Source organism: Peromyscus leucopus, chromosome 4 (genome assembly GCF_004664715.2).
Source record: "Peromyscus leucopus breed LL Stock chromosome 4, UCI_PerLeu_2.1, whole genome shotgun sequence".
NCBI lineage: Eukaryota > Metazoa > Chordata > Mammalia > Rodentia > Cricetidae > Peromyscus > Peromyscus leucopus.
This window is the reverse complement of record NC_051066.1, coordinates 116,450,579-116,471,967: the sequence shown is the minus strand read 5'-3', so window position 1 is coordinate 116,471,967 and position 21,389 is coordinate 116,450,579. Positions and strand designations below refer to the sequence as shown.

General features: G+C 42.5%; 1 protein-coding gene across 1 annotated transcript in view; it reads left to right on the top strand.

Moving 5' to 3' along the window:
- The window catches only part of Sel1l2 (SEL1L2 adaptor subunit of ERAD E3 ligase), a 47,432-nt gene extending 26,362 nt beyond the window's left edge, over window positions 1–21,070 (top strand). The window contains 11 exon segments of the mRNA XM_037204456.1: window positions 616–643; window positions 646–692; window positions 6,779–6,841; window positions 7,379–7,466; window positions 10,089–10,237; window positions 11,329–11,494; window positions 11,609–11,683; window positions 14,426–14,598; window positions 20,033–20,116; window positions 20,118–20,162; window positions 20,874–21,070. Of these exon segments, the coding sequence (XP_037060351.1) occupies window positions 616–643; window positions 646–692; window positions 6,779–6,841; window positions 7,379–7,466; window positions 10,089–10,237; window positions 11,329–11,494; window positions 11,609–11,683; window positions 14,426–14,598; window positions 20,033–20,116; window positions 20,118–20,162; window positions 20,874–20,993 (1,038 nt within the window). The 3' untranslated portion in view covers window positions 20,994–21,070.
- Window positions 21,071–21,389: the final 319 nt, after the last annotated feature.

Sequence of the window (21,389 nt, the reverse complement as noted above, 5' to 3'; positions counted from 1 at the left end):
TTAGAAACTCAGCCTTTATCTGAGGCACTCACAGAACTTGCAATACACCTGGCCTGAACTTCTCTTGCAAAGGGTAGCTATGAGGCCCAACAGGTAACAGGCTAGATGTCATCAGAGACTGGTACAGGCCATGGCCAGTCAAGTAGGTGTCTCTTTCTCCACCCTGGAATGAGAAACACTTCTACACCAACCAAAGTCAAAATCAGCCCTTATGCCTCTGGGATGGGCTATTCTTTCCCATAAAGACACTGCTTTCTCCACTCTGCAGGCTGCTTTGGCTCCCTGCAGCTGATTTGCATTAGTTACCATGGGAATGAGTACCCTGCTTCTAGAAATGTTACAAACTGTAATTTGGATGCGAGAAATATGAGAAACATAAATAGGGTCCGTTTGTCCTGGGCAACATCACTCTAGTGTGTATGTAGTAGGTGACATTAGTTTCTTCTGCTTTCTTACCTGACATAAAACTAAGCTAATGGGTACTACTTTAAAATGTATGATTCAGTGATATTTACTATACTCACAATGCTCTGGTGATCATTATTGCTATTTAGTTTTAAATATTTGCATCACTTTTAAATGATTTTCCTATTGATATCTCTTTTTTATCCATAGATGTACTTAGAGGGGAATACTGCTGCACCACAAATAATGCCACTGCCTTCAAATACTTCTCCATGGCGGCCAGCAAGGTACACCCTCAGCCCACTGCCTTAAACATATAAGATAACTGGCTTCTATTTTAAGCAGACTAATGCCCAAGAATTGGCTTCAAAATGCTAAGCCCTGTGATAAGTGTATAAAGTGAGGACATGACCACTCCAAGGTCTGGTTGAGGGGAAAGTTTTTGCTGTAGATATGAGGGAGAGTACAGCCAGAGGCATCTGGAAGAGTCCAGAGCAGACAGAGAGGAGGGGCAGGGAGAGCGAGGAGAACCAAGAAAGAGAGCAAAGACAGGAAGACAAAAGGAGATCAAGAGAGCAAGCATGTGGCCAAAATAGCAGGGTTATATGGGAATGAGAAGCTGTGGGGAGGGAAGCCCATGAGCTGGAGAAGTTTAGGGTATGGGGTGGGGTGAGAAGAGCTGGGAGGAGTCAGGGTGCCAGCATGGACTCTGTAACGGGTATTTGCAATAAACTGAGAGAGCCTAATACACTCACTTTGGTATGCTATTAGGCACTATGGGTAGCCATTGGTCCAGAGTTTCTTTTGGACCTGACAATAAGCCTCAGAAAGGACTTTCGTGTCCTAGAGGAGAAGATCATCAGCAATAAAGTACTGAGCTGGAGCATGGAGGGATATGGCCTTTCTTCTGTCTTTTAGTAAATGAAAAGGGCAGTGACCTGGCCGCCCTTGCTGGAGTCAGCAGGAAGCTAGACAGAAACGCAGCTTCCCTCTCCCTGAGCAGTAGAGGAAGCCATGACTTGGGAACAGGAAACATAAGGGTAGGAATGGAGAGGACACATTAATCACTAACCGCAATAAGGTTAAGACAAAAGTAGTCACCATCCAGCTTTCCTTGGGGATGGTTTATATAAAGGCTAGAACCCCAGCAGCCTATGTGGAAGGTTGTTGGGGCGGTGGCCAAGGAAAGGCGAGAAGAACACGAGTCTCTGGCTTGAGCATTATTCCTGCAACTTTCTCCAAGTGTGGCCATGATAAGTTTTGTAACTTTTCTGTGCCTCACTTTCCCTATCAGTAAGTTCAGAATATAAGATTTGCCTGATGTTGTCATATTACAAACCATGAAAGCTTTGCTGGCATATAATAGTTGCTGGATATTAATAGTTGTCTTTTGTAATCTGGAACTAGTTAGGTAGAGTAAACCTCGAAGCATAGCCAAGGCAGAATAGAAAGGGTGTGACAGTTGACCCTCTGTATACCATGTTCCATAAGCATGCATTCAACTAATCATGGATCCAAAAATTGCAATGAATGCATACAGACATTTTCTTGCATTTCTTATTCTCTAAACAGTACAACAACCATTTACATCACCTTGAGGTTGTATTTGTTGTGTTATATAGAGATGATTCAAGGTATAGGGAATGTGCATAGGCTATATGCAATAGTACGTGATCACATATGAGAGGTCCAGAATCTGAGGACTTTAGTGTCTTTGAAGGTCCTGAAGCTCATCTCTTCCCACCCCAGTACCTGAGGATATCCACAATCTATCTCCTACTGCTGAACATGGCTTTAATCATAGTACTCAGGAAGTAGAGGCAGGCAGATCACTGTGAGTTCAAGACCACACAAGGCGGCACAATGAGACCCTATGTCAAAGGGAAAAAAAACTAAACAAAACCCAAGAAAATATCTTTGCTGTAGGCTCAGTGAAGCTGGTGTCTGTCGGAGTAAACTCAGTAGGCTACCCAGAATCCCTTTTCTATACAAAGAAAGACCTCAACCCACACCCATTGGCCTAGTCTCGGGAAATGCCCTGATTAACTCTCTGGCACCCACAATAGGAAGCATTTTTTTTTCCTGTCTTACGATTTCATTCTACAAACTGGCAAAACCAAGAAGCATTTGGATCAAGAATACTTGCAACTGTTCTGCTTTTACAAGCTGTACACTGCCTTAGGAGCCTTTTAGGAATGACAAGCAGACTGTGGCTGCTGCTCTTGTGCTAAAATGACTGAGAGGCTGGTCCTCGGCACCTCTCCCTTGTAGTTTGTATGAAATCACCACTCGGGGAGACAGTTATCTGGAACACCACTAGACTAGGGAGACAAGGGAGGGCAGGCTGAAAGGAGGTAACTGACGACAACCTTTTGTAATCTGGCAAATGATATGGACTTGTCACCCCGAAAGAATAATGCCAGGAAGCTGGGCATAAATTAACCCTGCTCCCAAGATGCTAAAGGATCTGAAACTAGCAGTGACCCAGGCTAGTTATATTTTTAACCTTCGCTTTTCTTCTTTATGAAGGAAGTCTAAAACTGTATTGAAAGTAATTCTTCTCAGTGGCATTAGGTGGGCACAACCATACTCCCTAGCTATTGCCCGAACAACTTGTTCGAGTTCTCACACATGTTTTTGTTTTGCAACTTAAAAATAAAATATTGTTCTTGGGATTTAGCTATAGCCTAGTCAGTCGACTGCTTGTCTGGTGTGCACAAAATGCTGGGTTTGATCTTTACACTGAAGAAAGCAGATGTGGTGATACATGCCTATGATCCTAGCACTCCAGAGGTGGAAGCAGGAGAATCAGGAGTTACATATCAAGTTCAAGGCTAACCTGAGCAATTTGTCTCCAAAATAATGTGTGTGTGTGTGTGTGTGTGTGTGTGTGTGTGTGTGTGTGTGTGTGCTGTTTAATTTGCTTTAAAGTTCTATCAGTACCAGGACATAAAAGTACCGTTTACAAACTCCTTCATCTCAGTTGTCTCACGCAGGACACACCAGGCCCAACCCTATCTTCATACATTTATCACACCCTTCTATCCTGTAGTCCTCATTCTAAGTTCTACTCATCCTGAGCAGGGCTCAGTCCTTGTTCCCTCCATTAAGCCTCCCTACATCCTTTTGCTCACAAAATTCTTTCTTTCTTTTGGATTAGTGTTGTATTCTCTACTCTAGCATCTAGGGCTTTCTGCCCTCTGGCTTCTTTTCTACTGTCTAGAATCTATGTCCCCTCAACTTGAGGAGGACAAGGTCCTAGCCTCTTGCTAAGGTTCATTAAATGTCAGCTAAATGGCCATCTGCTCCCAAGGTTCATGTCCCTTAACTAATCAAGAACACTAAGCCCTAGTATGGAAGTTGTATACTGGGAAGTTGGCTACACATATGTTTTGGTCAGCCCAGAAAGTGCTTTTCAAATCAGTAAATGTCACATCAAACCAGACAGTCAAATCTCTTTGTGGTTCATGATCATGATAATCCATGTGAGATGTACCTCCCTTAAACCTTGTTACCATGTTGGCAAATGAAAATATAATTTTGGATTTTCTTTTAAAATGGCTAAGCAGGATTACTGTTCTATGTGGTAACAACGGGAGTAGAGAACTAGCCAGAAGCTGCTGTCCCTAGACAAGGCAGGTCCCCTCTGGCTTGCCTCCCTCTCCTCTGTTCTACCACTTGTCCAAGTCAAGTTACCTTAGGTAGGACTGAATGACAGATCAAAGGTGCCACCAAATCCAACTTGGCACACCAGTGAGTTTACTGGCTTACCTATAGAGCATGGGCAAGGGTGACTTAGAGCAGTAGTTCTCAACCTTCCTAATGCTGTGACCCTTTAATACAGTTCATGGTGTGGTGAACCCCAACCATAAAATTATTTCATTGCTACTTCAGAACTGTAATTTTGCTACTGTTATGAATCGTAATGTAAATATCTGATATGCCAGATATTGGCCTTAGGTGAACCCCATGAAAGGGTTGTTCAACTCTCGAAAGGGGTCATGACTTAGAGGTTGAGACCCACTGACTGAGAGGAACATGGATGACCCCAGAGCAGCCACCCCACTGGAAAGCCTCAGTGCAGCACAGACAATGGCTTCATCATAGATGTGTGATCTATACACTCCAGGGAGACCCCAAACCACAAGATCTGCAAATGAAGCAGAATTCCATACATCGGAAAGAAGGGTGTAAAAGGGAACATCTGGAATCTCATGCAGAGTCTAATGACTCCCACTTCTATGAGGAAACATCAATAGACCCAGTTGTGAGGGTCTCCTGCAAGCAGCCACAGCCATTCTGATGATGAAGGTAACGGCTGTCACACTCAGAGGGCAGCGTCCTACAACGACTCCTTACATCACCAGCACAGAGCACAGAGGAGACAGAGTGGGCCACTCCGGTGCTAAGATTCTAAATAGGTGCTCTGGGCCTACCACCATTGAGTTACCAGTGAGAGAAAGTAGCTTGTTCTGGCTGTTATAGTCCTTTCCCTTTGTCCTTCCTCTCTTTCCCTGCCCTTTCATCCTTTTTTTTCAACATTTAAATGATGCTTCTTAGATAACAGACTCAGTAAACTTTGCCACATCCATCACAATAGGTCTTATTGTTCCCAGAGCAGAGTAACTGTGACTACTAGAAATCACAGGTGGATGGAAGAGAAAAGAGAAGAAAGGGCTGGGATATGGCCCAGTTACAGAATGTTTGTGTAGTTCCAGGTCTCAGGATTAATGCCCAACACAAAACAAACAGGGAGGGCTTTTATGCCATGTAGTTAATATTGATGGAATATCCAAAGGATTTTTTATAATATTCAGTCCTTTGAAATGCACAGGCTCAAAGCTGGGATTCTTGAGATGGTATTTAAAATATGCCTTCTCTGCTTCTGTGCTCTTCCCAGGTCATGGGGGCATGCTCTGGCTGCATCCACAGAACTAAATTTAGGTTGTTAGGAGACACTGGAGAGCTTTTTATCAGAATTTAACTTCCTGAGGAAACTCTGTACACCTATAAAACAGATCGATGCACAGATCTGCTGAACGAAAGCCAAGTGACCAAGCTCCAGCTTCTTACACAGCCACCAGAGGGCAAAAGACATGAGGGGAGAGAAGAAAAGAGGGAACTCTCTGTTGGAAAGTCACTGTATGCATGTGCGAGTGCGTGCGTGCGTGCGTGCGTGCGTGCGTGCGTGCGTGCGTGCGTGCGTGGGTATGCATCCCACAACATATGGAGATCAGAGAACACCTTTCAGGAAACTATGGCTTCCATAGGTCTCAGGGCTATGACTCAGGTTGTCCTACTTGCACACCAAAGAGCTTTACCATGAGCCATATGACCTGTCATTTTAAGGCTCACCCTTCACCTAGTGCTGACACACTAAATATTGATACACCAGAACATGTGCTCATGCAGCACTGCCCTCCCCATATTGAAAGCACCCCATTTTTAGAGTTCTAAGTAAAAATTAGAAAAAAATGGTAATGTAGCATCAGGCAGACATTTGTCATGTCATGAGCAGTTGAATTTGAATAAACATACACCACATGTAATATATACAAATAATAATAGATTATTAACTGTTAGCAGTGGTTGCATTGAAATCCAATGTCCTGAAATGTTATTTGGCTATTGATGTCAACTCCCTTTGGACAAATTAGGTAACAATCGTTTGAATAGACCTTCCCATTCTAGAAAACAAATCCATCCTTCAAGTCTCGGCTCAAATGTCACTACCATAGTAACTTGATTCTCCCATGTTCCTACCTCAACCAGTCAAGTACCCCCTTTTATCTGTCCACAACATTCTCAACTTATTTTACTTCAAGACTTACTACATTTAGCATGACTAAGGAACAAGACCCACATAACGGGGCTTGGTGGTGCAGGCCTATAACCCTAGCACTTGGGACACTGAGGCAGGATGATTGTAGGTTTGAGTACAGCCTGGGCTATTTGGTAAGAACTCTAAAACAAACAAAACCAACTGAAAAGAGGGAAGGAAGGAAGGAAGGGAAGGAAGGAAGGAAGGAAGGGAGAAAGAAAGGTGACCCACTTCTTTGATATGGCTCAGAAGTGACCCCCCAAGGCAGAGTTTACATTTACTCTGCCCAGTGCCTCTTATGGAATCGCCCACAAAGCAAGCACTAAGTGCTAAATGAAAGAATGAAATAAAAACCTGACTTCCATTTCCTTCTGTTTTGTTCTTCTAGTCAGAGGAGTGATGTAACGAGGGTGTGAAAGGGTGCTGGAGAGGCCGAATGACTTACCGTCCTCCTAATTGATGGCCTTGGCTGTTTCTTACTGGGTGTGATTGAAATACTTGAACTGATTTTGCAGTAATTTTCCTTATCACAGATTTTTAAAATTCTTCTAGGGCAATGCAATTGGTCTTCATGGACTTGGTCTCCTTTACTTTCATGGAAAAGGTGTTCCTGTGGTAAGTTCAATAACCTTGCCATCCCTTCAACATATTTCTAGCATTTTTGCAGCTAACATTAGTGGTTATGCATGAATGTATAGAAATTAGCTTTTATTGTTTGGTTTAGACAAACCAGTATATCTGACAGAGAATGGAGTGATTCAGTAAAATCCTTGCCAAAGAGACTGAGGAACAAACCTATGACAAGAATAGCATCCACAGTTGTGTCTGAGACTCACAGGGTCAAACTAGCTTTTGAAACAGCTGCCTCCTGAGGATTTTATTGATACAGAAATTTATCTTCTTAGCTTAATATGTCTTTTGAGTGACCTTCCCTCATCTAGAAAACCAACTACCAATACAGAAAAATACAATTTACAATGAAATAACATAATGATTTCTTTATGGAATCTAATATACTAATGAAAATGTATTATATTTCTGGTGCTATTTTAACTAGCTTATAGGACAGTGACAGTACTCTTAGGCTGGAAAGTGGTTGTTACCATGGAGTTATGCATATAACTTTGAGTAATAAGTGTAATTATCTTGCAGAATTATGGTGAAGCACTTAAATACTTCCAGAAAGCTGCAGAGAAGGGATGGCCTAATGCACAGTTCCAGCTAGGCTTCATGTACTACTGTAGGTACCACAAATATGGCTACTTCATTTAGAACGATGTATGCATTAGTAAATCTTCTCCACATATAACAAGCATCAAAGGGTTGCTGTGAGTGGCTTGCAACGAACATTAAGGCATCAGTTTAAAGAGAGCTTTAAAGAAACCTAAAGACTTGGACATTAGTTGAAAGGGTGAGGAGATACAGAGGCAGGATGCCCACCTTTGACTAGGTTAATTTTGAGGATCGAGGGCTGGAGAGATGGCTCAGTGGTTAAGAGCACGGGCTGCTCTTCCAGAGGACCTGGGTTCAATTCCCAGCACCCATATGGCAGCTCACAACTGTCATAACTCCTGTTTCAGGGGATCTGACACCTTCACATCAATGCACATAAAATTTTAAGTAAATATATATGTTTTGAGGTTCTTGTGATAGCAGCGTACATACACATCCAGAAGTAACGATGGCACTCACAAGAGAGGTCAAGGCTGAGGAGAAAGATCTAAGACATAAACACAAAGGTGTAAGTTAAGAGTAGTTGAGCTTGCAAAGGAAAAAGAAAGAATGTGAGAAAAGGGAGATGTGGCTATGTTCATAAATCTGGTGATCCCTTTTGGCATCTTGAAAGGATAAGCCAAAGAAGCATGGTTGTCAAAAAGAACAAAATCCTGGAAGAGGAGAAGGGTTGACAGGGACCCAAAAGGGTGAAAAGACAGAGCTTTGTAGATACTGTGTACATTTTACTGATAATGTAGCACAAAGTCTGGTGATAGAGTAGTGGAGGTGGAGGAAGAGAGTTTGAGGAAGGGCAGAGAGAAGAGGAGGAGGAAGTGAAAAGGCAGGAGGGAGGGGAGAGAAGGAAGAGAGGGGAATGAGGAGGGAAGAAAAGAGAAATGATTCAGTATCCTTATTGCTTGGTCAATATGGATAATCTTGGTGAGATTCTTGTGTTTATTGGAATGAGGACTGGTTGACAGTGGGTTAGGGTGTGAATACAAGGTGAGAAAGAGGAAAAATAGTATTTCCAAAATGTATCTCTAAGAGAGAAAAGGAACTGAAGGGAACAACATCCAAGAAGGAATTTTTATAACATGATGAGAGACATGAACATAATTATAATTGATAAAAGGAGGTCCTGGGAAAAGTTGGTGGCATTAAGAACTGATTGATCCCAGGTAGGTGGAGGCCTCAGGGTCTTGACAGAGAAGTGGGATTTCTCATCCTGCAGCACTGGAAGGCAAGTGAAAGTACAGGTACATAAACTTGGGGGAGGATGGGGAGGAGAGGCGAGTGAGGGAATATAAGGTGGAGTTGCCCTCAGTTAGTTCACAGGCAAAACCACTGCCTTCTTAGAGCAATAGCGAGGTAGTTAGGGGAACAGGCCTCAGACAGTGACGGACATTTGTTCAAAGGGTGAGTGGTCAGGACAAATCCCAGACATCTGAACATGCCCTCACCAAGTCCATCATGGCCGAGATGGAGCCTGGACAACAGCCAACTCTCTCAAGTAGATCACATCTAGTCAAGAAGTCTGCTGATGTTTGCCACTGTGGTCCAGCTCTAGGGGGCCTGTTTTGTACTATATGTTTGACATCATGTTATCCTAATTCACTCCAAGTCCTCAGTTTAGATCTGTCTGATTCCTCAAGCGTCTAGAAAGAGTAATAGTAATGGCTTTACATGTTCCAGCTCATTGTACTCTCTCAACATATGGATACCCCACAGCTTACAGCTGAGCAGACTGAGTCATACCAAGGCCACACATCTTATCCAAGACTAGACAGGCTGGGATTCAATTCCAAGTGATCTGTCACCAGATGTTTTGCTCTTTTTAATTTTTTTTCAAGTTTTATTTATTTACTTATCAGTTTAGACATAGAGTCTCCCTATGTAGTCTGAGCTGCCTTAGACTTGCCGGCCTCTTTCCGTAGTCTCCAGAGCATTGTGATTTCAGGTGTGTGCCACCATACCAGGCTGAGCCACGGCTCTAGCTTAATTCCCATGTGGCACTGCTGTTAAAAGCCAGGAAACCTTTGAGCTGGAAGGGAATGTAAAGCCGATCCAGGGAAAGGTCCTTCTTTTTTGCAAGTGAAGTCCCTAGAAGGGAATGACTCAGAAAGAGGAATAACAGTAACAAGAGAACTGAGCCAAGACCCTTTCCTGCTAGAGATCTACTGGCTGCCCAGCACCAAATGCCTCTGCCTCTCCTTCCTCCAATTATGAGCTCAGACAGGGCTGTTCTTCCTGAACTTGGGATTTGCCTGTTCTGTGTTTGTGACTGGTTAAGTTCTACATGGAGTGTGTGTGTGTGTGTGTGTGTGTGTGTGTGTGTGTGTGTGTGTGTAAGAGAGAGACAGAGACAGAGACAGAGTAATGGTATGATCCCAGAGAAACTCCCATGATCCACACACTTCTTCGTCTCCTTATGTGCGTGAAACTGAACAGCCCTTCTTTCTTAATTTTCTGACTGGGTAAAGATCATAGAGTAACGCAGCCACTTGTCCCAAAAATAGTGAACCTGAAAGTTTTACTTACAGTTCTCAGTCTTTTCCCATCCTGTTTAGACTTGTGGGTATCACTGTGACCATTATATCCACAGAATTTTTTTTTAATTGAGTGACTTAAAAGAATTTTAATTATCACCCTGGCTTTGGAGTATGGAAGGATTATAAACTTGCCTTCAAATATTTTTACTTGGCCTCTCAGAGTGGGCAGCCTCTCGCCATTTATTACCTAGCCGAGATGTACGCCACTGGAACAGGGGTGCTGAGATCATGCAGAACGGCGGTGGAGGTAAACCCGGGGTTTCTGTTACAGCTCTTCCATTTGTCACACAGAGTAGGCCATTGTCTTTGTTTTATCACTCTTTTCTCATGGTTGGCAATGAACACCACCATTTGACAGGAGGAAAAACAGGAGCGTAACTTAAATTGGGAGAGAGAAGGAGAGAAATGACCCCTTCCTCTCTGGAGTTTGGCTCCTCAACACAGTCAGAGTTGGCCTCTGGATTCAGTTTAGAAGCTCTGTTTCAACCTTCAGTCAAACCACCAGAGCAACTGGGCACTCCCAGTGAGAATGGAAGTCACTACTCGGGAAAGGCAGGCTTCATTTAGCCTAGAAAATAGAGCCCACTCCATCCCCAGAAAACAGGGTCCTTAGATTTTTGATGATTCGGATGACAATTGAGAAAGTGGGTTCTTTCAGCCTGAGCCAGTAATGTACTTTTCAAAAGAATGCTTTTAGGGCCGTAATGCCCTTCATTGATTTATTAAATATGTCCGCTGCACCAGTATAAATACCTCCACGTTGCAATCTGGTCCCTCTGAAACTCATTTCCAAAGCTGCCAGCTAATAATCTATCTTTAGATTTGTTCCTTTGCCAACTTCCTAATGAATTATGTATGGCTAACCTCTTTTGGTTACATAAGGGCTATTCAGCTAAGTTGACATTTGTTCCCACGGAGCTCTGCACACCTCCCTCCCCATTATGTCACCTATACCCTCAGGCACTGACTTCCCCTTCCTTCTCATTTCTACATCAGCTGTAGCCTCTTCCATGCAGAGCATCAGTGCCTGTAAAATGACACTATTAACAACAAAGCCCTCCAAATTGATATGCTTATCTGTCAGAGAGCCTCCAAGCCAGGAAAGTCTATTACACAAATTAAAAGGAGCCGGAGAGCTATTTGCCAGAGACAAAACTACCCTGAGAATCTGTGTGCCTATAGATGTATTAATTCTTCACTCTAAATAATTCTCAAAAGCCAGGCCATTTCAGAAAAAAGTTCTTGCCTGCTCAGCCAGCAGAAGCTAGAGATGAGGATCACAGATCACTGTGTGGGATGAAGCTAACTAGCCTGTTTGATTTCTCTTTCCATCTTCAGCTGTATAAAGGTGTCTGTGAGCTAGGCCACTGGGCTGAGAAATTCCTGACAGCCTACTTTGCCTATAAGGATGGCGACGTAGACTCTTCTCTTATTCAGTATGCACTGCTTGCAGAAATGGGATACGAAGTAGCTCAAAGCAATTCAGCATTCATTTTGGAATCTAGTAAGATACAATATTCAAAATTCCCCAACCATACATATGCAAAAACAGCTTACTATGTCCTCATTTAAGCCTCTTTAATGGAATAGTTCTATTTTTTTTTCTTTTTCCTTTTAGAGAAGGCTAAAATTCTGGGAAAAGAGAAGATGTATCCAATGGCACTTCTGCTATGGAACCGAGCCGCCATTCAAGGTATAAAACAGATCAAACTAGGCACATAGCTGGACCATAGCCATGGCTATTCATCTGCTATGCTTCAGCTGTGTTGTTGGGCACAGAGGCAGGGAGGTACCAGGGTGTCAAGCCGAGAGCACTTCAAATTATACTGCTGTTAGAGGTCATTTCTGAGAATTCATTTTCTTCATCAGTCTCAAAGTCCCTTAGTTTAGCAAGCCCTAGGAGTTTGTCTCTGTCTCCATGGTACCAGAACTGTTGTTTGAAACATGGTAATTTTACTCAAGAAAACAATTTTCTTCATTTGGCTTTAGTCATTCATTTGCTGAGTTGTTTACTGAGCTAACCTGAGCTGTGACCTGTGTCTCTATGAGTCTGTAGGCAAAATTAATTATGTGCCAACTACGTTTGACTTTTCTCTTCTAAAACGAGATGCTGATGTTGACAACACATTTTAGAGCTTTACTCTCACCGTCAATACATTGAAATTAAAAAAAAAAAAAAGTGGGAAGATCCTTTCTCGGCATCCTCAAGGTTTTCCTACTCATTGGTTTCACATGTGGTAAGGAATGCACACCATCATTGCTCGGAACAGTACTGTCAGGTGGCATTTGAATCATCGTGTCCCTCCTCATTTCCCCCCCTAAAATTTTAGTATTAAAACCAGAGAGATGTTGCACAGCTGTCACGGTTGGCATTTGGACGTGTGAGGAACTCTAGCAATAAGAGAGCAATTTTATTTCCAATTAGGTTTTCCTGAAATCATCTCCTGTTAAGGCTGAATCATCCCTTTTAACAGGAAGTAATAGGATAAAAAATGATTCTCAGCTGATGCTAATATGAAGCAGAGGGGAAAAACCCACAGTGGTGCCTTCACAGACCCAGCTGAGCTGGTTAGACAGCAGCAAGTCGTCAATGCGATTTTAGTGAGAAATTCTATGTTTTGTAAAATGCAATAAAGACCTTATTTGGAGTGAGAAAACAATGCCAGCAATCTCTCAGCCATGGCAAATCAGCTCAGTTGCAACAAATACACGTTTATTTCAAGCCAGGAAATGGTGTGGAAATTGGACCAAAGAAAAGGGAAGCTGAAAATGAAGAGACATTAATATTAAATAGAATACACACACACACACACACACACACACACACACACACACACACACACACACACACACAGAGCTTGCCAGGTTGCTCAAAATCATCGTGTTAAAAAGGTCAGACATACCCATCTCAAAGTTATGGCTGCTGACTGGCTCACAAAAGGTAGGAAATCTAATAATGAAAACTTTCAATTAGTCACTAATGCTTCTTTTAGCAGCTGCTTCATATGAAGAGGGTACTGAGACATCAGGGCTCAGAACTACCTTGCATCTGTGGAATTGCAGTAGAAATCTCTCTCTAGTCAATAAATCTATCCCGCAGCCTGTCAGAATTGCCACAGGCACTCGTTAGGGTACTGTTGCTCTGAAGACAGGCTTGTTCACTGTCCTCCAGTCTCAGGGACTTGGGGGATCATGCTCTTAACTGAAAAGCTTAAGAATACACAAGTGTCCCATCCCTTTGTGACTATGGCCAAGAAGGAACCTTGTGGTCAGTATGACAGCTTTGAACAAAATTAGAGATGGAGTGGGTTTCTCTTTGACGCATTATGTCTCTCCTGGCCTCTATAATTACCCTTGCTGGGGTGCCATCCCCGTCAGCCCTTGCTCCCACTTGCCTATACATTTTGTGTTAATTATGTAGGAAGCAAAATCTGAAACCTAGTGTCTTCATCAGCTTAAGACTTTTCAAGTGTTACCTCTGCTCAAACAGAAACAAAGATGCTCGTGGTGTCACATATCTGTGAAGTATCTGTGCTTTAAAGGAGACACTAGAAGTTTAGAGGAATCTTGTTACCCAAAGGTATAACTTAAAAAAAAAAATCCACTGCACTGGGCCAAATTGAGAAAGAATTTTTGAAGAAGTCCTATATCTCAAGACATGCCTCAGACCCTAATACATATGGTTTCCATTTTCCAAGAAAGCCTGGATCTTGTGAAACGTTGGCCACAGCTGAGGCAAATATCCAACATGAATTTTCCCTCATCCTTTCAACCGACATTCTTTTAGGGAACAGAAGCATGGCCATCTCCTGAGATACATACACACACTTAAAAGCCATTTCTAAGTGGCCTTCAAAAGAATGATGCCACAAATCTTTAAAAGTAATGTGATTTCCTCCCTCCTTGATATATCTACATATCCATGTTTATTAGAAAGTAATATCCTAAATTACCTCTTGGGAAGGCATTTTCTAAAAATATCCTAGCATGATCATTCCATAAATATTTATCAAGTGCCAGACTAGGCTCCAGAACAGTTTTAGTAATTAAGAGCCTTGGAGTTCTTGCATTGCCCTTATGGGGCCACTATCACATGAGAGTGAAGTTTTAGAAAGGAATTCTAAGGGCAGGAAAGATAGGATTCAGTTTTCCAGGAGTTGTTGTCCTGTCTCTAAATACAAATTTGTGTGTACTTTATCATTTCTTTCAAAACATTATAATCATGAATAGTATCCTGCAATAAAGACTACTAGCATTGAGTGTTGTGTCTTGTGTTTCATATCATATGGAATCTTAGCTGTGAGATTTTGAATATTCATTGTATACACGTATATAAGTGTATGTATTCGGTGTTTTTACAGCTTATTAGGTTGATTTACTGAGGACTATACATGAGTCACTTGGGTTACTATTCTCTCTCTCCTATTTCTCTCAGGGAATGCTTTCGCAAGAGTGAAAATTGGAGATTACCATTACTATGGTTATGGGACTAAGAAAGACTATGAAACGGCAGCCACACACTACAGCATCGCAGCAGACAAGCATCACAGTGCACAAGCCATGTTCAATCTGGCCTACATGTATGAACATCGCTTGGGTATCGCGAAGGTAACTGCATTGGTTCAAAGCTAGTAACGACAGCTGTTCGAGAAGAGAAAATTTACAAATGTTTGGAATTTTATTGATGTCATCAATGTAGAAGAAAGAAAAGAGTCCTTCTGCCTCATGCTAACATATATAACTACCCTTTTACCTTCATATCTTCATTTATACCAAGTACATAATTAGTGAGTGGAAGAAATCTAATTTGGACCAATTCTAATTCATACATCCTCTCCACTTTTTCACTGACTCCTAAACTGTCAGTCACAACAGCAAGGTGGAGTGAGGCCCAATCTATAGATTAAGGTGGCATTCATTAATCCAGAAACATCTCAGAAAGCCATTATCTCCATAAGACCATACTGGGCACTCTAAAGAGAACAAAGAGACTATAGAGACCACATCTGGCTGAAGGCATATTCATTAACAGTACAAACGCTAGTGGGGGAAACCCTTTAGGGCACAATCCGGCAGAGATGTGTTAGAAGTCTGAAAGGAGGAGGCAGGTATGCTAAATGCCAATATTAACCAGTTTTGGTTAGGCGTGATAGACAGACTGAAATATTGAGGTAAGCACTCTGCCCTTGTGTGCATCAGGAATCTACACTTCGGATATAAAGTCATTTGGCCAAGTTTGCAGAATTTCTTTAGTGGTGGATCCAGAATTTTATGCAAAGCATGTCTGATCCCAAACATTTTCAGGAAAAAAAAAATGGGACTGACAAGAGTCATTCTTAGTAACAAAGCATGTTTCTCTCCACAGTGTTTATATTCCTAAATATTTCTAGAGTGAAACACTACTGGCTGTCTGTGTTTTCTTCTTCAGTCCAGTAGGACTAGCGATTTAGAGTCACTGGTGGGGAGTTTCCTGAGAATTGGCCAGCCAGTGCTGTCTACAGCCAAAGGCTTCTTAGGCCTGACTGCCGAGTGATGCAGACCCCTCTGTCTTGAGCTCCCTGCAGCCTGCCTTTGCCTGATCATTTCTCATCAGCCTCCCAAATCCGGCCAACTCCAAATCCAGCCCAGTTTCCCATTCCTAGCAGACGTGAGCTACCTGTTTGTAAAATGCACAGGAGCAAGTGGTTCAGTTGGGGATTTCTCTGGATGTCATTCATTGATCTTCCACTTCCCGCTGCCATCCATGTCAGTGAAACAGAACTAATGATGCCTGGCCAACCCCCCAGTTTAGAGAAGGAAATGAACAAGCCTGTGTGAAAGGGCCTTGGAGTTAAACAGCATGTGGAAAGCTGGGCGGTGGTGGCACATGCCTTTAATCCCAGCACTCAGGAGGCAGAGCCAAGCAGGCGAATCTCTGTGAGTTCGAGGCCAGCCTGGTCTCCGAAGTGAGTTCCAGGAAAGGTGCAAAGCTACACAGAGAAACCCTGTCTCGAAAAAACAAAAAAAATAAATAAATAAATAAATAAATAAACAGCATGTGGAATGACGTCATTTAGATCAGAAGGGAATTTGAACAGCTGCTAAAGTTTCAATCAGATTCTGGCTTTTATTCATAATTCCTCATATAAAACACCAAAACCCAAGAAAAGCCATGACCCCACCTAAGTTAGCTCTCCTACCCAGGGGGACTCAAAACACGACTCTCTTTTAACAGCCACCTCCTCACCACAGTGAGACCATTTTCTCCTGTGTCCCCAGAGGCAGAATGGAGCATCCTCTCACGACAGGAGGCCAAGATGGCAGAAAAGAACAACACACTGTCCAGGGCCCAGCTTTGGGCTGTCACCCAGAGGCTTTGGTTCCCCCCAGACCCCTCCCCGAAGTGAACCTCTTTGCTGCTCACTCTCTTCTGTTGGGACATCCGTTCCACACTAGAAATACAGCCACCGGCTCTTCTCTCTGACCCCTTTTCTAGTCTTTCCTGCCAGGTTTCCTCTTAACTCACAGGTCGCTCACTGTGATCACACTGATCAACTTTCCTCACTGGAGGTATTACGAATTTTTGTTTGTTCCTCTGGTTGTTGTTTTGACAGAAAGCATCTACATTAAAAACCGGGGGGGGGGGGGGGGACCAAATAAAAACCAAAAAGAGAAAAAAAGAAAGAAACCAGGAGCTTTGCTCGATCTCCTTTAGATTTAGCTGATGAGAGATCACTCCGTTTTGTCCTTACTGATCTCTTCATTTAGCAATTAAAAAAATAATCAAGTGTTTAGGGCAAACTTTATTAATTTTGTCATCTCAGACAAATTAATAAAGTGACTCTAATTTTCAAAAAATAAGCATCCCAGCAAGTTCAGGCCCCAAACTTATTACAAAGGTATTAGGAGCATGACATTTCTAGTGTTTATCATCACATACTGTCCATTTCTTCAGTGAGGCACTTCCCAGTTCTTGTTGCCCTAAACCTTCATGCGAACCAGTGAGGAAAAATGAGTGTAATGTCACTTTCAGAGAGCCTCTGAGAATGTAAGAAGGTTGAAGGAGTCATGTTTGGTAAAACCTTGAATTCAAGGAATGGAAGTGAGGTATCCATCAACTATTGTGGAGTCGCTGTAAAAATAGGAACCTCTGGTGCGCTCTTTTGTCTTTGGGAACATGCGCTGGACCTAAGGTAACGCAGACGACTTATCCTCACAGCCTCACTGAGAAGCACCTCAGTGGGCTGCTTGATCTGCTTGATCCAAACTCGGGGTCAGGACAGACTGCATCGCTGTAGGAACATAGAACAACACCTCGTTTCCCAAATTCCTTCTCTGCCAGAGATGTGAACAGAGGAACGGGGGTTCCTCCAAAGTTCACCCTGGGGAACTAATAGGGCGGGGGGAGGGCTCTACTTACAGAACATGAGTCAGGAGTTACTGACAGGACAGTGGGTGACCCCAAAGCAGCCACGTTGGCAAGTTTTTATCCAGCATGGACGTTGGCTTCACCATAGCTGAAAAGATGGACCTCCTCCCCTGAGCTTCCCAAGCCTGTATACTCTAGCGCCTCCCTGTGGCCACGTGCAAATAGGACAGACTTACAAAAGGCTGTGAGGAGCAGCTGGGTACCGAATTGAGGGCCCAGTGACCCTCCCCAACTCCTCCTGCTGTGAGGGAGTATCAAAACTCCAAGCCCAGATACAAGGACCATCTGCAAGCAGACTCAGTTCACCTGATGAAGATGGCGGCTGTTTTGCTGGAAGGATGGTAAAATTAACTGAGGACAGGAACTTAAAAGCATTCAGTTGACAAATTACCATGAGACTCTTGCAGTTTATATTTTTAAATTATTTCAGAAGCTTAACCATGAACAAAGCCTGCTGTCCATTCCTACTGGCTATTTCAACTGTCTCGACTGACTCTGGATCAGGTCTGAATTTTTTATCGCGTTGGTCTGTTGCAAAGGCCACGTGGTGCCTTCAATTCTGATGTTCTCCCATTATGTTTCTACCAGAATTACCTCTGCCCACTAGAGATTATAATCTCTGGTCTTTAGAACAATTATAGAGGAATGCCTGTCTTGTTGGACTACATTTCCCAACATCCTTTGCATCCATGTATCCCCGCCCCTCCTCAACAGCTTAAGCGAAAGGTGCCATTTGTGCTAAGGCAGTCTGTAGGCAAATGGAACTTCTTCCCAGTCACTTTGCACTTTGTGGATGGAACACAACAGAAAGTAGAGGCTCTGGGGAAATGCAAAACCACTTAATGGAAAGAGTCCCTTAATTACCAGTGAAGAAAATCCTCCACCACCTAGGAACATCCACGTTAAAGTGTTGATTAAAGGTAAAAACAAACATTTCAGTATTATGTCCCTGAATTTGGGGAGTTTATTTGTTACAAGTGTTAGCATTACCTTAAGGAACACTTAATTCATCTACCACTACTATGTTATTGTGGATAAAGTATAACTCATTCAAACTGCCACCTCCTTTACTATCCCTCAAGGGCAATGAAGATAGACAAACACACAAACTGAAAATACCTTACTGGCATTATAAATCCTAGACTTCTTTCTTTAAATTCAATGCCTTCTTTGACTTAACTGTTCTTGATAACAACAACTTCGTATACCATTTTCCTTCTAAATATATTCTAAGCAATATATTTCTCCCCCTCAACTCTTTCAATATATTCCCAGGTTTAAAAGATACCTACTTCTAGAATGCCATGTTATGGCCTGGTTTTCATTCACTTATCTGTATATTTACCTGGTGATTGTTCACATCATGAAGTAGTGGACTTGGCTCTGGGTCAGGGGTAAAACAAAATAATCTTCAAAGAGATTACAATGCCCTCTGGGAAAAGCATATCATCTGCTGGAAGAATGTGTATAAAATATCAGTAGTACCCTCTGCACTGGAGGGTTATGGTGATTTTTTTTTCCTATTTAGTTCTATAATATCAGTTTCCCCTAATTTCAGAGAGATACAGTCATAATAAGAAAATGAAAATAAATTACTCAAACATCCACCTTTCTATTCACATGGTCTATTTTAGTATAGGAAATCTTTGATGATATTAAAATATTTGGGCCTGGAGAACCTGTGTGTCATGCTTCCTTGTCGGAGAAGTCTGCCTCTTGGGCCCATAAGAAGCCATTTTGAACATATGAGCACATTAAGCAGTACTGTGGCACACCTGATATTTTAGTTAGAACATGTTCTTTGAGAACCTTGGCATAATTCAATGAGGAAAAAGCCCCAAAAGAATATGGTAACATATCATTCAGGAATCATATTCCAACCTGAGAGATAAAATAGCCTACCCATTCATTCTGTAAGAATGATTGAAGCCCTGCTAAGCATCTTATTAAACTTAGTTTTGAACAGAGAGTTCAAGACTGTCAAAAACCTGGAGAGAAATAATCACATTCCATGATTCATACTATGGAGATTATGTCATTATTATTATGTAGCTAACTACACTTTTATTTCAGGGATCTGTACTCACAAGTACCTAAAGTTCTTTGCTCACAAGTAGGAGCTAACTAACCCAGGATAATAAGAAGAAAGGGTTTTGAAGCCTATGTTAGTTTTCTATCACAAATGTCTTTCCCCAAAACAGCACGTTTATTTTCTCATGGTCTCTTTAGCTCAAGAGTCTAAATGGCCTGACTCTGCTTACGATCTCCTATGACTAAAGTCAAGGCTAATTCCGTACTGGAGGCAGTGGGGAGGACTGCATTTTCAATCTTATTCAGACTGTTAGCGAATTAAGTTCCCTGAAGTGTTAAGAAGACCAAGCCCCCTATGGCCTTGCTGGCGGCTCATTGAGCTGCTGCTGATTCTTTCCACGTGAGCCCCAAATCCCACCATCCAGTGTGGCAAGTTGAGCTCCTCCCGTACTTTTAACTTCCCTCTCCTGCTCTGGCATGATGAAGGTGTAGACAATTTTGTGGACCCATTCTGCTTACCAAACATAAATTGTGGCATTTCTAACAATGGTCTCTGGTTCTCAAGTATCTGTACCTGATGGGGATGGACTGCTTCCTTTCTAGGACATTCACCTGGCCAGAAGATTGTATGACATGGCTGCTCAGACAAGCCCAGATGCTCACATTCCTGTGTTCTTTGCCCTTATGTAAACTGGAAACTATGCATTTGCTCCGAGATATTCTGTTTTTTAATGTAAGTTTGTCTCAAATAGATTTTGAATAAGACACTCTGGGACAAAGTGATGAGGCTTACCAAGGAGTCTTTTTTTTTTTTTAGTTAACTTTTCTTTGGTAAGTAGAATGCAAAGTCTTGTACTTACCACACAGCAATTCTGCTTGTTGAGTATGTGTTGACACTACGTAGTACAACCAGTGAATTAATTCAGCAGACACTCTTTCCGCACACTCCATGTTCAGAGTGAGCAGGGATGTGCTATATATATTTGTTCAAAACACAGCTCTTGCCATCAGAATCTGAGACTGGTAAGCAGATGGCAGGTAGCAAGTGGTGCCACAGAGAACTGTAGTTCTTAAGAGTAGAAATTAATTTTTTTTTGAGACAGGGCCTTATGATATCATCAAGGCTGACCTGGAAGTCACTGTGTAACCCAGATTGACCTCAAATTTAAGATCCTTCTGCCTCAGCCTTCCCAGTGCAGGTACTACAGGCAAGTGCCACCTTGTCAAGCTAAATTTTATACATCTTTGTGGTTATTTTAATGGTGGTAATTCAGCCTGCGTATGGGCTCTACCCTGAAATAGATCACATCTTCTAAGATGGAAGGGAGCTGGGGGATGGCTTGAGGATAGGGTGGCAGTGGTGGTTTGTGAGGGGAAATGATTCTGACTACAGTGAGGTGCTGGGATTGTTTTCTTTTTTTGACTGTATGCCTCTTGCCAGCAGTTCACCATGAGATGGAAATGGCTGAAACTGGACAACACCGTCGGACCATACTGGGATTTATTTGTGATTGGCCTAATTGTTGCCATGCTGATCTTCTTGCTTAGAAATCGCCATAGGTAGGCTCTGGACCATCAGGAAACCTGCTCACAGGTTTATGCCAAGCTATCCTCACCCAATAAAGAATTTCCTCATCCAAATCAAGAGCTGCTGCAGATTTCCCCACACAGGCTGTGATGGAGAGTGGATAAAGCTTAAGAACTGTCCCAGAGAAACAACTCCAGACTTCCTGCTTAGTTAAGGGGACCATAGCAGGATGCTGAGGACAAGTCATCTAAGACTTGCCACAAATTTGCCATCTTGGTGATCTAGTTCTGACCTAAAAAGGTGCCCTCCCCTTTTGAGAGAGCAAGCTGAGTGTCTTGGCTCTAGAACACATACTGAAGTGAAGAGAAGGGTGACTTCGGGGAAGGTGACAGATGACACTACACAAATAGATTCCATAGGGATGATCTTGGG